We start from the raw sequence: 14861 nt of genomic DNA, 5'->3' as shown, positions 1-14861 counted from the left end.
AGTGTATTAGTTTCGGTGTTTACTATAGGAAACAGTAAATAATGTTGTTCAGTAATTACCAAATAGAAGAAACATAATCAATTGTTGCAATAGAAATTTGGGGCTCCCAAATTTTCACATGGTATCAGGGCTATAGGTGAAGTAAGAGGGCAGAGCCGGAAGAACCCAACGCTAAAGAGAAGGAGGGTGGAAGTGTTGTGTAGGTAGCAAATTGAATCCCTAGAGGGATCTTGCAATCTAGGCCAAGAGGGCAAAATTTTCGAGGAAGGGTTCTCTCAGAGTGAGTCGACAAAGAGGTAAGACTTCCAAATCAAAGTTTGCCAGTGTCAATGGGAGCAACGCAAAAGCTTCAACGAAGAGGAGGTTTCTGGTGGGACGCAGTTTTCTGCAGGCAATTGCTGGGCAAAAAGACATCAAAGGGAAGAGAGAGACATGGTTGAGGGAATTCTTCCTTAGAGGACTTCCAACCAAGGAGTCTGAATTCTCACTTGCTGAGCAGCAGCAGAGAGGGGCAGATCTACAAGCTCCAGCAGGGAATGCGTAGGCCAATCTAGTGTTGCGCAGAGGAGAGAGGAGGCTATTCGAATTTTTGGTTTGGTAGGGATGACAGCCAGTGGGTTGAGAGATCAGGATGTTGGATGGTGCATCCAACTATGTGATCTGGAAGGCAATGATGTCGTGCCTTCTGGATGATCATTTTCTCAAAACCTGCGTCAATAGCGTAGTAGTTGTGCCCGCAGATCCAGATCCGCTCAAGAAGTACAAGGGAGAAATGGCGAAGACAACAAGAATGATCCTCGACAGAGTAAATGATCATGTAGTTTGTCACATCGTTGGCAGAGGGACTGCCAAGGAGATGTGGGATGCATTGTCGACGTTGTATCAAGGATCTTCCGAGCAGTGGAAGATGTACTTGGAGCAGAAGATGAGATCTATACAAATGCAGAAGGGGGAACGCATTGATTCGTTCCTCACTAAGCTTCAGGAGACCCAACATGAGTTGGCAGTTGTGGGGTCAACACCTCAAGGTTCTGAGATGGTAAGACTAGCCCTAAATTCAGTATCTGAGGAGTGGCAAGTCTTTGTCCATAGCATCCTGGGTAGGGCGACTTTGCTAAACTAGGATGAAATGTGGGCAACTCTTAACCAAGAGGAGCTGAGGAGAGACTTGGTCAAGTGTAAACTTGATGGAAGCAACAGCAGTGGGTCAAAGCCCGAGGAGAATGAGAATGCAGCCCTCGCATCCAAGGGGCAGCAGGAGTAACGGAAGAAGTAAGATGTTTCAAAGATCAAATGCTTCAGGTGTGGTGAATTCAATCACTCCGCAACACACTTTCCTCTCAGGAAGAAGGACAAAGATGAGAAGTATAATCTGAATGTTGCAGCCACAAAGATCAAGGAGGAGGAGTTTGCCATGACAACCCAGGCATCTCCAGGAGGGAGGTGGGGATATTTAGAGTTGTAGTTCTAAAGAGCTACAGATGGGCAAGATCCTTGAGGAGCCCACCGAATGGATCAAATACTTGCTATGTGAGCCCAAATCAGAAGTAGCGGGATGGACTAGTGTCAGTTGGTGCAAAGGAGTGCCGAAGTACCTATTGCAGTGGCTAGGAGCACCGGAGACTGAGCAGCACAAAGCAGAGTTGGTAGCAATGCAGTTGGCACAGAGCAGAAGTCAGCAGCAGCACAGAGGCTTCAAAGGGTTAGCGTACAGACTAGCAGCAGTCAGAACTCCAGCAACAAGATGCATCATACTGAACACCAGTTCAGTAATTTGGGATGCTTTTCCGTTGTTGATGCCGTAGCAGCAACAATTGGAGAAGGTTGCAGTGCAGATGCAGTTGGCAGTGCCAGTGCCAGTGCCAGCAGCAGCACGGATGCAGTGTTGGCAGTGGCAGGGTCAGCAATAGTACAGATGCAGCATTTGCACAATAGTTGATGGACAGGATGTCAAACATCAGTAGCGCAAAAGGAGATGTTACAGAACAGAGTGATGCTTCAACAGGGTGCATTGCTAGAGCACATTTCTCGCTAAGATGGAGTGTTGATTTCTGGTAGCATCGAATGTGCTCTAAGCCTCAAAATTTGCAGGGAGGCTTGGACACAGGTATTTCACAATACCCAGAAATCGTTTTGGGAAATTCCACCCAGAGACAGTTTCATTACAATAATTAATTATTTTTAATGGGTGCCTAAGTCTAAACTTAGGAAATTAAAATAATTAATGGTTATTAATCTAAACTATGGGTGTAACTTCTAGAAGAAGACGAGGATCAAGCCAAAATGATCTAAGCCATTGATTAGAAGTTAATTTGGGTCGTTGGTTGTCCAACAAAAAGATATAAGAAGAAGCTTGAGGGGCACTTGGAGAACACACATAGAGTGAAGATCAGAGATCGATTTTCTGAAGCAGAGCAGCTGCCGGAAAGAATTTCAAAGTGATCTTTTGCAGTGAGGGGCAGGGATAGTTCCGATTGGAGATTTCTCTTGATCCGGGAATACTCAGCAGAGAAGGCAGAGAGAGATCCGGGAGAGACAGCACAGTGGCTGAGCTAGCCAGCATAGGCTTGACACAGAGGCAACACAAAAGCCTTGAGGAGGTCCGAAAATTTGCTGAAGGAATCGATATCAGAAGCCAGAAGTCGGGGTGTGAGACCGAGAGGTGAAAATCGAAGTTCTTGGGAGGCAAATCGATCAACAGAGGGAGTGACGTTGTCCCTAGATGTTGTGACGTTGGGTTGACGCAGTGACTGCGCAGAGGCGGCAAGGGACAAGTCATTATGTGGCTGGATCAGTCAGATCGCCTGTGATAGTGTGAGGTACTTCTCACTATTCTTCTGTCAGTGATACTCTTTGTACCGGATAGCCAGGAAGGCATCCAGAGATTGTATTCAGAACTACTGCATAATAATAAAACCCTCAGCTGCTGCACCAGTTTTCCCACACTGGGCTTTTCCGGGGACATTTATCCAAAAATAATTGTTTAGATGTGTTGTGTATTTCTTTCTTGCTTAATTCCTTGGTTCCACATTTCATTTAAATGGTGAAGGCTGCAGTGTATTAGTTTCGGTGTTTACTGTAGGAAACAGTAAATAATGTTGTTTAGTAATTAACAAATATAAGAAACATAATTAGTTGATGCAGTAGAAATTTGGGGCTCCCAAATTTTCATCGAGCGAAACGGTTAATCCTGGATGGAGTTCGGGACCATATAGTCTCACATATAGCGGCCAAAGGAACGGCCAAAGAGATGTAGGATGCTCTCTCCACGCTATACCAAAGTACTTCCGAGCAGCGGAAGATGTTCCTATAGGAGAAGCTAAGATGCATCAGGATGCAGATGCGGGAAGTCATAGACCCCTTCCTCACCAGGATTCAAGAGGTCCGAGACCAACTTTCAGCTGTTGGGGTAGCACCTCAACCTTCAGAGCTAGTACGATTGGCACTCAATAGTGTCTAAGAGGATTGGCAGATCTTCGTCCAAAGTATATTGGGCAAAGACACGCTACAAGGATGGGACAAAATGTGGGCCAATTTGCGGTAGGAGGAGTTGAGACGAGCTTTGTTGAAGAGCTCCATCAGTGGGAGCAATAACAGCGGACAGAAGGTTGTGAAGGAGGAGGAGGATGTGGCCCTAGCATCTAAGGGTCCCAGTCAGGGACAGGTGGAGCAGAGAAGGAAGAAGAAGGACCTATCTAAGGTCAAGTGCTTTAGGTGTGGCGAGTTTGGTCACTACAATACCCAGTGTCCTCTCAGAAAGAAGGACAAAGAGGAGAAGCAGGACCAGGCAATAACACATGCTGAGATAGATAGGTTGTCCTCCAGGTTAGAGGAAGACTTCGTGATGTTGGCAGCCATACCTCTAGAGTGAGGTGGGGTGACTTGGAGTTGTAGCCCCAAAGAGCTACAAATTTGGGCAGGGTCCTTGAGGAGTCCACCTCATGGATCATTACCTGGCTACGGGGGCCCACAATGTTCAATAGCAGGATGGATCAGTGGCAGTTGATGCAGTCAGTACCAGAGTGACAGTTGCAGACTAGTGGCAGTCAGATGCTGAGAAGCGCAGTGCAGTGTTGGGCAGCAGAGCAGGTGACTCAGTAGCAGAATCATAAGCAGCGTAGATTCTTCAGTGACAATGCAGATGCTAGTTACAGTCAAAGACTCAGGAGACAGATGCATCATACTGAACACAGTTGATTCATTGTTTTGGATGCTTTTCAGTTACAGTAGTTACAGTTGCAGCAGCAACAGATGAGAGGGAGTTGCAGTGCAGATGTAGTGTTGGCAGTAGTACAGATGCAGCATCAGAGTTGCACAGTGGTTGGTGGGCAGTGGCAGGCAGTCACAGTAGCCAGACATCAGCAGCATGACAGGAGGTGATACAGGGACAGGGTGTTGTAGAAGGATGTGCAGCACTAGAACACATTCCTCGCTAAGAGGGAGCGTTAGTTTTTGTAGCATTGGATGTTCTAGCCACGAAATTTGGTGGAGAGGCTAAAATACATGAGATCTCCATAACCCATAAATCGTTTCTGGAAATTCCACCTAGAGATGGCTTAGTTAGATTATCAGCCGATTTTTAAATATTTCCAAAGTCTAAACTTTAGGGAATATGGCTAATTAATCAAAATTAATTAAGTCAAGGTGAGAATTCTCTAGAAACTCACACGGATCGATCCAGAAATAATCTGAGTCATCAATTAAGATTTAATCTTGGTCATTGGAGTCTCAATAGGAAGATATAAGAAGGGATCAATGTGGTGATGGAGTATATAACCAGAGTCACTAGGAGAATTCGATTGTCAAAAGTAGCAGCAGTCAGTTGCTAGAGAGTTCGAGCTTCAGTGAGGTAGCAGAGATAGTGAGGGGCATGGACAGTGATCCGAAGGAAGTTTTCCAGATCCGGAGAGGCAGCCGCAAGAGAGCCGAGTTATTCCCAGTGAGGCAACACAGAGGACTGCGCAGTTGCTTCAGAGAAGCAGTTTGATTTGCTAGAGAGAAATTCATTCTCAGTTTTAGAGGCCGAGCAAAGGGTCCAGAGTGTCGGAGAGGCAATTTCCTCAACAGAGACAGGCATAACGACTTCATCAGAGGCAGCTTGGAGGCTTGATGTCATAGGGTCTACACAAAACAACGCAGAGGCTGATGTAGAGGGTCTAGGAGGCCGAGTTTTCTGAAGAAAGTTGTGCTGAGATTGCTTGTGGAAGAAGGGTAATTCCCTTAAAATAATTTTGCCCAGATCTTCTTGCTGTTTGGATTGCCTATTGGGCATCCATAGATTGTATTCAAATTTCACTGTTGCATAATAAAATAAAAGCCTCACAGTTGCACGGGTTTTCCCAAGTTGGGTTTTTCCGAGGACAAATGTCCAAAAATAACAGTGTCATTTTTATTGTCTGTGTGCTAATATTCCTCAGCTTCCAACGCATTTATTTTTGCGGTATTTTATTTGTGAAGGTTGCAGTGTGATTTATTTGATATTTGTCATAGCAGACAAATTGTTAAAATAATTAACAATTAGAAAAATAAATTGCAGTTGCTACAATAGGATTTCAATCTTCAAATTTTTACATCCACATGGGGTTAGCCTCCCCGTCCCCTTTGTCCACACCTTGGGTCGGGGCCTAGAACAATGCCCCAGAGGTTGATGCAACTAAAAAGAATAGAAAAAACATAATTTGGCTACTCTCAATAGGAAATGTACCACAAAATGCAAAAGATGGTCGGGACACACAAATTTAGCGCGTGGGCAAAAGCCAAACATGAGCTCTACCCCTTATCCATGGCCATCACCCTAGTTCCTATGGGCCTTAGATGAGCCCCCTCTATCATTAAGGAACCCATGATTGTCCCAACCCCTGGTGGGCGATGAACCACCCCACCTTAAGGGGGTATCCACTGCTACATATTACACATCATGCTCTCATCCCCTGGAGCCTCGAGCAGTTATGAAGAAAAATCAATAAAATGCAAAAGGCATATGAAGAAGGGTCGGGGTAACTTATGTACCACGATATGCTCCCTCCTACACTCGCATACCCAAGTGTGGGCTTCCCTTATTATAGCTACCCATGAACCTTAACATGTGATCTGGATGATTCCCCTGATCCCCACTCCATTCCATTATCATATCATTTGCCACCTACCACTTAAAGGATGTACCATGGACATGTCACCCCCTTTAGAGGTTGAAACCACCTAATCAGGTCCTTGGTTACCCCCCTTATTGAGCTTGGAGACATTTGTACATGCCAAAGCCCATTATGGAAGGGCATACCACCATGAAGTGCCCCATGGATCCCATGCCTTGTAAGCTTTATTTATTGAGTATCCTAATGACTTGTTGTATTGGAGGGCAAGGGGACGCATTGGATCTTAGGCAGGATTGCAGGTGGGTCTTCATTTGGGGCTTGGTCTCCCTATACGAGGTCGTAGCCCTCCAGAGGGCCCCATTGGCGCTTGTAGGGTGAGGGTTGAGAGCCATGGGCCTCCACCATAACAAATATTACTTCATGGATCCCCAACACCGATCACTGATTGCGCGTGTTCCACCTTTTTGGATGAAAATGATGCACCTGGTTCACCATGCCCAGTCGGCTCCACACTTGTACCATACATTTGGCAAATGTTCTAGGGTCTAGAGGATGTCTCCCACTACAGAGGGAGGACTTACATCACCATCTAGCCCTTACAAATTGTCTACAGGCATTTCCAATCTACTTGGAGACCCATGAGGATGTCCTTGTGCCCCCACACCCACTTGGGAGCACCACAAGTTCTTGCTTGGAAAACAAGGGGCCAACCCCTTGTCCACTATGTTGGGAGTCCATTTCTACATCATGGCACCCCTTGGACTTCATTAGGCCTCCTCAAAGGCCCAACGACTCACTTTATTGATCATTTGGCCCTCTTGAGAGGCTTATTCATGTATTATTGAGCTATTTGGTAAGTGCACCAAAAGTATTGTTATTATGCACATTATTTTATTTTAGGGGCTCAATTAGGCCAATTTAGCTAAATCGAATTCATTAGAGAGTGTATAAATAGAAGTGAGATGATTCATTTTGATCATCATCACTTGGATTGGGTTATCTCCTCTTGTGAGAATTTCGCTATCCTTCTTGGAGGATGAGTTTGGATGAATGGATGAATTTTGATGTTTGGATCTCTTTCATTTTGTCTTGGAGCTTCTCTATTGGCATATCTTGATGATTGGATATACTCTTTCTTACATGTAAGTGCTCTTTTAATGCTATTCTTGTTATTTACTTTTGTCACATGCATGTTGCTGGGATTTTCGCTATACTAGGCTGAAATTTACTACTTTTCTTATGCAAAATTGTGGGAATTTGATCTTTTATAGCGTTGCATCATGTCATGGGCCATGTATGAATGAGTGAATGTTCCTAGAGATAATTTGTGTCAAAATTTATCTTGATAAGTCATCAAATATTGCAAATCGAAGTGTAAAGACCTTGAAGTTACTTCTCTCATGCCCTAATGCCATGCGAAGTTGTTTTCAAGGCCTCCTTGACCAAGTGAATCTATTCCAAACTATAAATTCTCCTTGACTCCATCTCTCCCAAAGGACAAGGCACTAATCCTCCATTGGTGATCATTTTCAACACTTATTCTTTTCACCTCCCTCTTTTTCTAGGCCTAGTGTACATAGGTCACCTAGGGCATCACTTATCTCACAATCTAGCTATCTAAACTCTTCAATTTTTGGTACACAACTATGCCAAAGTTTGCTCTAGAGGCCCTCCAAATTTTAAGCAAATTCGACGGTGGGATCTCGAGATATAGCAATCCCTAGCTCAAGGGCCATTTCTTGCCCTAGTTTTCCCTTGGACAGTGTCCTCATTAGGATCATTGAATTCAAACCTCAAAGAAAGTTTGTTCTTTGATCCTCTTCTCCTCCCTAATTAGGTCAAGCCCCCCATTGGGTGATCAACTCCATACCCTTGACCTAACTTTGGGTCCAATTGGTCCAGTGTGGTCCCGCAACTTACTAAAGATAATTTTACAAAGACCATCTGGAAACCAAGTTTTCACAAGGATTTCTACGACTAGGTCCCTCCTTTACAAGTCTCATTTGCAAACCCTAGCCCTTGAAATCCCCTTGTCCCTTCTTGGAGAGCCTTACACCTTGCTTCTCAAGCAAGTAAACCATGCAATTGAGTCTCTCCTGTGAATAGGCCGTAGGGATCACTCTTTATCTCTTCATTGGTTCATCCATCTAGCGATTCCCTTCATACTGGGTCTCCTCCCAACGGTGTAAGTTCGTAAAGAGTAGGGAGACTTAGCTGAGGTGACAGTCGGCTATCGCTCCATTGTTGCCCTTGACCTAATAGTTGCCCTTTTAGGATCCCCTCCTAGGACCCCTGCTAGTTTGAGCGATAATAGTTCTCATCCCCACTAACCGGGTGCTGGAACGGGTACTTCCCAGACGAACCCAAATGAACCCGGTACATGCCATAAGAAGTCAGTACTCAGTATCTTCGGGCTGGGTTCTTTTGTGTAAACGGTTTCGTCAAACCCCCAAAATGGGTGCGTGAGGGGTTCTTGACGACATTTTTTCCGTTGTCCAAAAATCATTTTCGTCTCACCTTCCACGAAATGGCTTGTCGTCGAGTTGAATAAGTTCATGGAAATCCAAAATTCCAGTATCAAACAAATGATAGAGAAATGATTTGGGAATCGGATATCCATATGATATATCGAATGGAAGATAAGCTCCTCATGCCCAAGAGTAGCTTACAAATAACTTAATAAGTTTAATGCATCCTTAATTAACCAGTTCACTATAATAACATTTTTTACAGTTGAAGATGGTTTTTAAAGAATGCCAAGTTGCAGCCAGATCGTTGTATCATACTTTTATCTGAATATGATAGAATCATACTAGAAGGGTTGTTATGTTATTTTTAGTGCAAACCCTATTCTCAGCCTTCATAGTTTACTAGGATGTAGTTAGCAAGTCCACTAAATATATAAGCTAAAGTGTTGTTCATGAAAGGATTGGTAGAAGGATGGCATTATGTTATTTGGAAACATGCTCTGAGGGACTGATAATAATGAATTTCCTGGAGGTCAGCTTCATCTATAGGTATTCTTTGACTGATAGGAATCAAATCATCTTTTCTAGCATGAATATGTCATCCATGTCATTATCTTTATTATAGACATTAACAACACTATGTTTCAACTTAATAATGAAATGTATGTGTATTTTAAAAGGATTTTACTCTGTCAGCCAGTGTCATAGATGAGTATCAGATTGTTAGGTTTCAAGTTTCAACTTAAACAATTGTTAACATGCATATTGTTAGGTTTCAACTTAAACAATTGTTAACATGGAAATTAGAAGATTTCAAATTTTATATATATTATAATTTATAAAATATATAATATATATATATATATTATAAATTATAATATACCCCCAACAAACCCATGTACCCTGTTTGAAAAAGTGACGCATCCTGTTGAAATATGTAACTAGGTTCGGTCTTTATAATGACTCATGTAATCTTGATTTTATGTATTTGATGTAAAGAGAAAAAGAAAAATTATTATTGGTATTTTGTAGCATGGGTTTCACGCTCAAGGTCATTTTATTTATAGGTCAAGCACCCATTGAGTGCTTCTAGGGATTTGTCATGAAGTCAAGAAGTCAAAGAATTCATTGTCATATGTAAAGACCCTATTGGGCATGTTGTATCATGTAAAAGGAATTTTTTTAGTGTCAAAAGAGTCAAAAGACTCCCTCCAAGATCAAGTTGGCCTGCAGTCAACAAGTCGGCCTACAAGAGAAGTCAAGTTGACCTAATTAGGGCTCCCAAGAAGCCTATATATAAGAGGTACTCGACCCCATTTGAAGAGACATCTAACACATTCGATTATGCAAGAGAACAAGTTCAATCTAAGGAGGACAGAAGTCTAAAGACCCGGAAAGGGTAAAAGAAGAGAAGCCGAAATTCTTGAGGACTATTTTGGGTTAAATCCTCCCACACGTGTCAAGAGTTAGGGCATCATTCTTCTGTAGCAAAATAGAAATTTCAGACCTCCAAATAAGCCGAATTTCGGTGCCATAAATACCAAGTTTGCAAACCAAATTGCCAAGAAGAAAGAGGCAATCCAAGCGTAGGAGGGAGAAGGCAAAATTCATCATCTTCTCCTCACACATGCGAGTTAGGGTTTCTGCAGTAGAGGCCGAAAATTGCAGTCCTGAAGCAGCAGCCAAAATTCTGAAGAAGCCGAAATCTGAAGTGTTGAAGCAGTTTGACTTGGGTTGACTTTGTGAAGGACAAGCTGATCAAAAGGAGAGGTTGACTTCGTCTTGAAGGGATCCTTGTCTTGGGTCTTAGGTCTTGGAATTCGTCATTTGAAGATTTTATCAGAAGAGAAGAATTCTTGTGGGTTTTCCTGTCAAGAGGAGAGGTTTTGGCTCTGGCTAGCAGCCTATATTTGTGTCCTCTTGGTTTATTGATCTTCATCGTTTGGTAACTGTTTGATGATACGAACACTATAATAATCAAGTAAAGTAAAAGCTAACTACAAAGTACTTCAAGTTAAGTAAAAGAACATCACAAGCAGTTATCAAAGTAAGAGAAATCACCCTAATCTAGCTGCCCTTGATTTCTCAACACACCCTTTCCCACACCCATCCCCGAACCCACATTTCCTTGCAACATAGAGATTTATTTTCTACCCAAGGAAATCATTGCCCTCTGATTTATTTTGTGAATAAATCATATTTCACAAGGGCATTGTTGAAGAGTTTTGCATATCCATAATCTTTCATAATTATTTTTTCGATCTGCAAAACCCTCAATCAAGAATTAGATCAAATCTACATTACCTTTGTAATCCTTATTTGATTCGAGACCAATTGAGGCATCGATTGTTCAAAACAATTTACAGTACATATGGGCAATAAATGATTCTAAAAAGATTCAAGCCATGGCACAAAAGAGATCCTAATAAGCAAGAGATACGAACATGGGACCAACGGAGGGCAGGTTAAGGCAAAGACGAAAGGGAACCCTAGCATGGCACTAAACACTAAATGGGAAGCCACAATCACACAATTGGATCATTGGGATGGATAAGAGGACTTCAATGTTATTCTACGGCAGGTCATGTATGGCCAAAGCACTATAGAATACCTGCAAATAAATATTCAATGTGATAAATATATGACTGGCATGAAGTGGAGAAACTATACACTGTAGCCATTTGCAAACTCCATGACATGAACACTTTCAGTGATCACAAATGCAAAAACCATAGACTACAGTGTTTAAAAAACAAGAAGAGCTAACCAAGATCATATTGGAGCTTGAACTCCGTAAAAACAAAATAGAACAACAATATAAGAAAAGGAATTGACAGAAAGATTAATCTATATGTTGTATATATGTTTTATAATTACAAGGAGATCAACTGTATTTATAATACAATGGGAGCTCCCGGCATTAAAGACAGGTAGTTGGTAGTTCAACTACCAAGCAGTAACAAATCAAATATGCACAGTGATTAGATCACTGAACTACATAAACTTAACGGAGTGGTCTATGTATGCCAACGTCCCCCCATAAGTGTAACTTAGGGAAGTATGAAAAAGACAATAAGCCCTACAAATGGGTCCTGGCTACAAGGCCATGATACGTACCCATGTACAAAATGTTCTAAGGATGAACTCTGGGAAAGGAATGGAACAAGGCTTTTAGAAGAGAGTGACACCAATGCTAAAACACCTTGGAGTTAAAACTAAAGAAGATCCCACAATGTTGCATTGAAAGGCAAGAGCATAAGGCCTACGAAGGTTGAAAGCTCCAATCAGGAAGTATAACCAAAAACTCTGAAGAAGAGGGCCAAGAAACCTCAAAGAACACTGTTGAATTCTGAAGCAGAGGAGGATAGTTGTAAATCCACAAATACGGAAAAACTGACAGCTACCACATGGATGCTCAAAAAAAATTGGCATTGATTAGGAACAAAACAAAGGCTCTAAACAGACGCAAACGCCATCAACCAGTAAAAAAGCAATGACATATGTGGAAGCGGAAAGATCCAAACAGGAAGTATGACCAAAACTCTAAAGAGGGCAAGTAACCCCAAGCTAGCTATACCATCAAAAGTCCTCACAAGAACTCCAAGTAGCCATCCAAGGCTAAGTAAAGTCGAGTTGTCAATCCATATAGATTCACATAAGAACAACAAGCACATTTTGATGTTCAAGGCCACTGATCTTTTGATCTTCTCGCTACTTCAAGAAATTTTGCCAAGTAGCGAGGATGAATATAGACGAGAACAAGACTCGAACGTGAATGAGATGAAACCCAACTATTAAAATTCTCAGAAAATATAGCCTACCAACTCAATTCCGACACTGAAAAATCGATTCAGAAGCTTCCAAACGCAGAAGAACTGAGATCTGAGATGATATGAGAGCTTGCGAACTGGAATCAGGTCAATTTAGCACTAAAATCAATCTGTTGACGCTTGGCAAAACAACCTTCCAAAAAACCTCCTGCTGCACCCCAGCCTGGTCCAAAGGGATCCTCACACATTACCAATGCCAGTAGAGATGTTAAACACCCAGCAGAATACCGAAGTCCATTTTGGACATGAGAATACAAAGCTCCAAAAGGTTGGATTCCCGTAGAAATGATCGACCCACAATGTCAGGCAAATAACCAAGAATATCACGACCATCAAAAATTCCAGTTGCTGACAGATCACCGCGAGTCTGCTTGGTCGGAGCAAGAATCCCTGATGAGCGGTTTTCTCTCCAATAAGCCTTCCCCATTGACTTCCGGCAATCACTCGGCAAAACTACTATCACGATTTAAACCTTAGAGGAATAACCCAAAATAGAAAGTGAACAATGGTCAGGTAAGAGCGCAGAGAAAGGATCAGCTAAGAGATCAGTCAGCTGAGAACATGAATGTGCAGATATGGCACCGAGCAACACTGAAAACCCCACAAATAGCAGAGAGTTCCAAAAACAGGGTTGATGGCTACAATACAGGTCAAGGCCAGACCAACGAAAAAACAGCCTAAGCAATGGAAAAAGTTCACATCCCACGCTCTGATACCATGTTTGAAAAACAAGGAGAGCTACCCAGGATCATGCTGGAGCTTGTACTCCATACAGACATAACGGAACAGCAATATAGGAAGACGAATTGACAGAACTACTAAATCTATATATATGTTGTATATGTCTTTTTTAATTACAAGGAGATTGCCTGTATTTATTATACACCGGGAGGAGTCCAGTATTTAAGACAGATGGATGGCAGTTCACCTACTATTCAGTAACAAGTCAAATATGCACAGCGATTAGATCACTGACCTGAGTAAACTTAATTAGATGGTGTATGTGCACCAACATAAAGCCATTTCCAACCTGATCAGACCATTACCTAATAATAGAATACTTACCAAGCGTAGTGGCGATATGGAAGAAAAATAAAATAAAAACAGCAATGGGCAATGGAAGAGCTTACCATCTTGTGTGACAAGCGGATAGTCCGAAGCACTGAGGTTGATGAACCAATCCCAGTCGTTACTTTGTCTTAGGAGAATTGCCACAGCTTGCAGAGTACAAGCAACCATAGTCGGACCTTTGTATGTTACCAAATTGGCCTTTGCCACTACCTGAACATTCTTTATTTTGGAAAACGTAGGGTCATATTTCACAGACTTGGCCACTTCAAGCCTTTCCCTTGGAGGTGCCTCGAGGTCTAAATGCAAAAGATAATGGTTTAGAGGATGGTAGAGAGCCTGTAATGTTCTTTTCATTCTTTGACTGTCTCCCTTGGTTCCTGAGATCAAATAAGCTAATCTCGGAAGTTTAGGCTGACCTGAATGAGCATGTTGATCCAAGTTAGCTTCCACAAAATACCCACCTGAGCCATCCCTTTGCTTCACTGAAGAGTTGATCCCCTGAGTGGATAAGCCAAACCTAATTGTTGCTATATAAATGAGAATCATGGATACCATAGAGCTAGCAACCATAGGAGCTAGCCATTTTCTATCTGTGATAGCCTTGTGGAAGTGAAGGTTTCTCCTCATCTTCTCAGTCAACTGAGAATTTTGAGGGACTGCTTGTCCCCAACCAGATACATAGAACAAAATTTTGAACAGAAACCATCCGATAATGGGCCAGAGCTTCCAGATCCTTAAGTAAATTCCATAGAAGAAACAGTCGAGAATCGAACAGGTGTCGTTGCTGTAAACTCCGACTGGTTTGCAATAAAAACACAGCCCAATAGACTAAGTCAACTAAACAATTCGTCTACGCGGAAACATAATGCGGCATGCCACTCGATGCAGAAGACCGTAGATTAACAAATAAAATCCCGTGCGTTTTCACATAAACACCCACCAATTGAACACTGAACAACATAGAATGGCCCCCAAGAATCCGGATCCAGGTGCGAAAAGTGGAAAATTCGTATCAATGACAATCATCACCATAATTATGATACGGCAAGTTAATTATAACAATTTCAAAAATTTGTGGCTTTCATTCCTCAATTTTTGTTATAGATTCTTAGAGTGAGGAGCATTTATTTTGTGGGACGATTTCGAGAAGCGGGCATTGATTTCGTTGAGGATTGACTTCATGAAAAGATTTTCACATGGGTATAATTGGTTAGTTATTTGTTTGGGCCGTGGAAAAAGAGTAAATATCAATCACTAAATTTTAAGTTAATTATTGGTCTAGTGTTTTTCATCCTGTCTATGGAATATTATTTTTATTTTTATTCAATGAGGATTGACTTCATAAAAGATTTTTACATGGGTATAATTGGTTAGTTATTTGTTTGGGCCGTGGAAAAAGA

At 42.1% G+C, this 14861-nt stretch overlaps 1 protein-coding gene across 1 annotated transcript in view; it reads right to left on the bottom strand.

Annotated features, from left to right (window-relative positions):
* The window catches only part of LOC149173587 (beta-glucuronosyltransferase GlcAT14A-like), a 177363-nt gene extending 162774 nt beyond the window's left edge, over positions 1-14589 (bottom strand). Inside the window, exon 1 of the mRNA XM_089424668.1 lies at positions 13521-14589. Within this exon, the coding sequence (XP_089280794.1) occupies positions 13521-14088 (568 nt within the window). The 5' untranslated portion in view covers positions 14089-14589. The remainder of the gene's footprint in view (positions 1-13520) is intronic.
* Positions 14590-14861: the final 272 nt, after the last annotated feature.

This window comes from Pinus tabuliformis, chromosome 4_2 (genome assembly GCF_031772625.1).
Source record: "Pinus tabuliformis cultivar Carrire ecotype Pingquan chromosome 4_2, CPIR1, whole genome shotgun sequence".
NCBI lineage: Eukaryota > Viridiplantae > Streptophyta > Pinopsida > Pinales > Pinaceae > Pinus > Pinus tabuliformis.
Note: the sequence above shows the minus strand (reverse complement) of the source record. Positions and strands in the feature narration are given on the sequence as shown.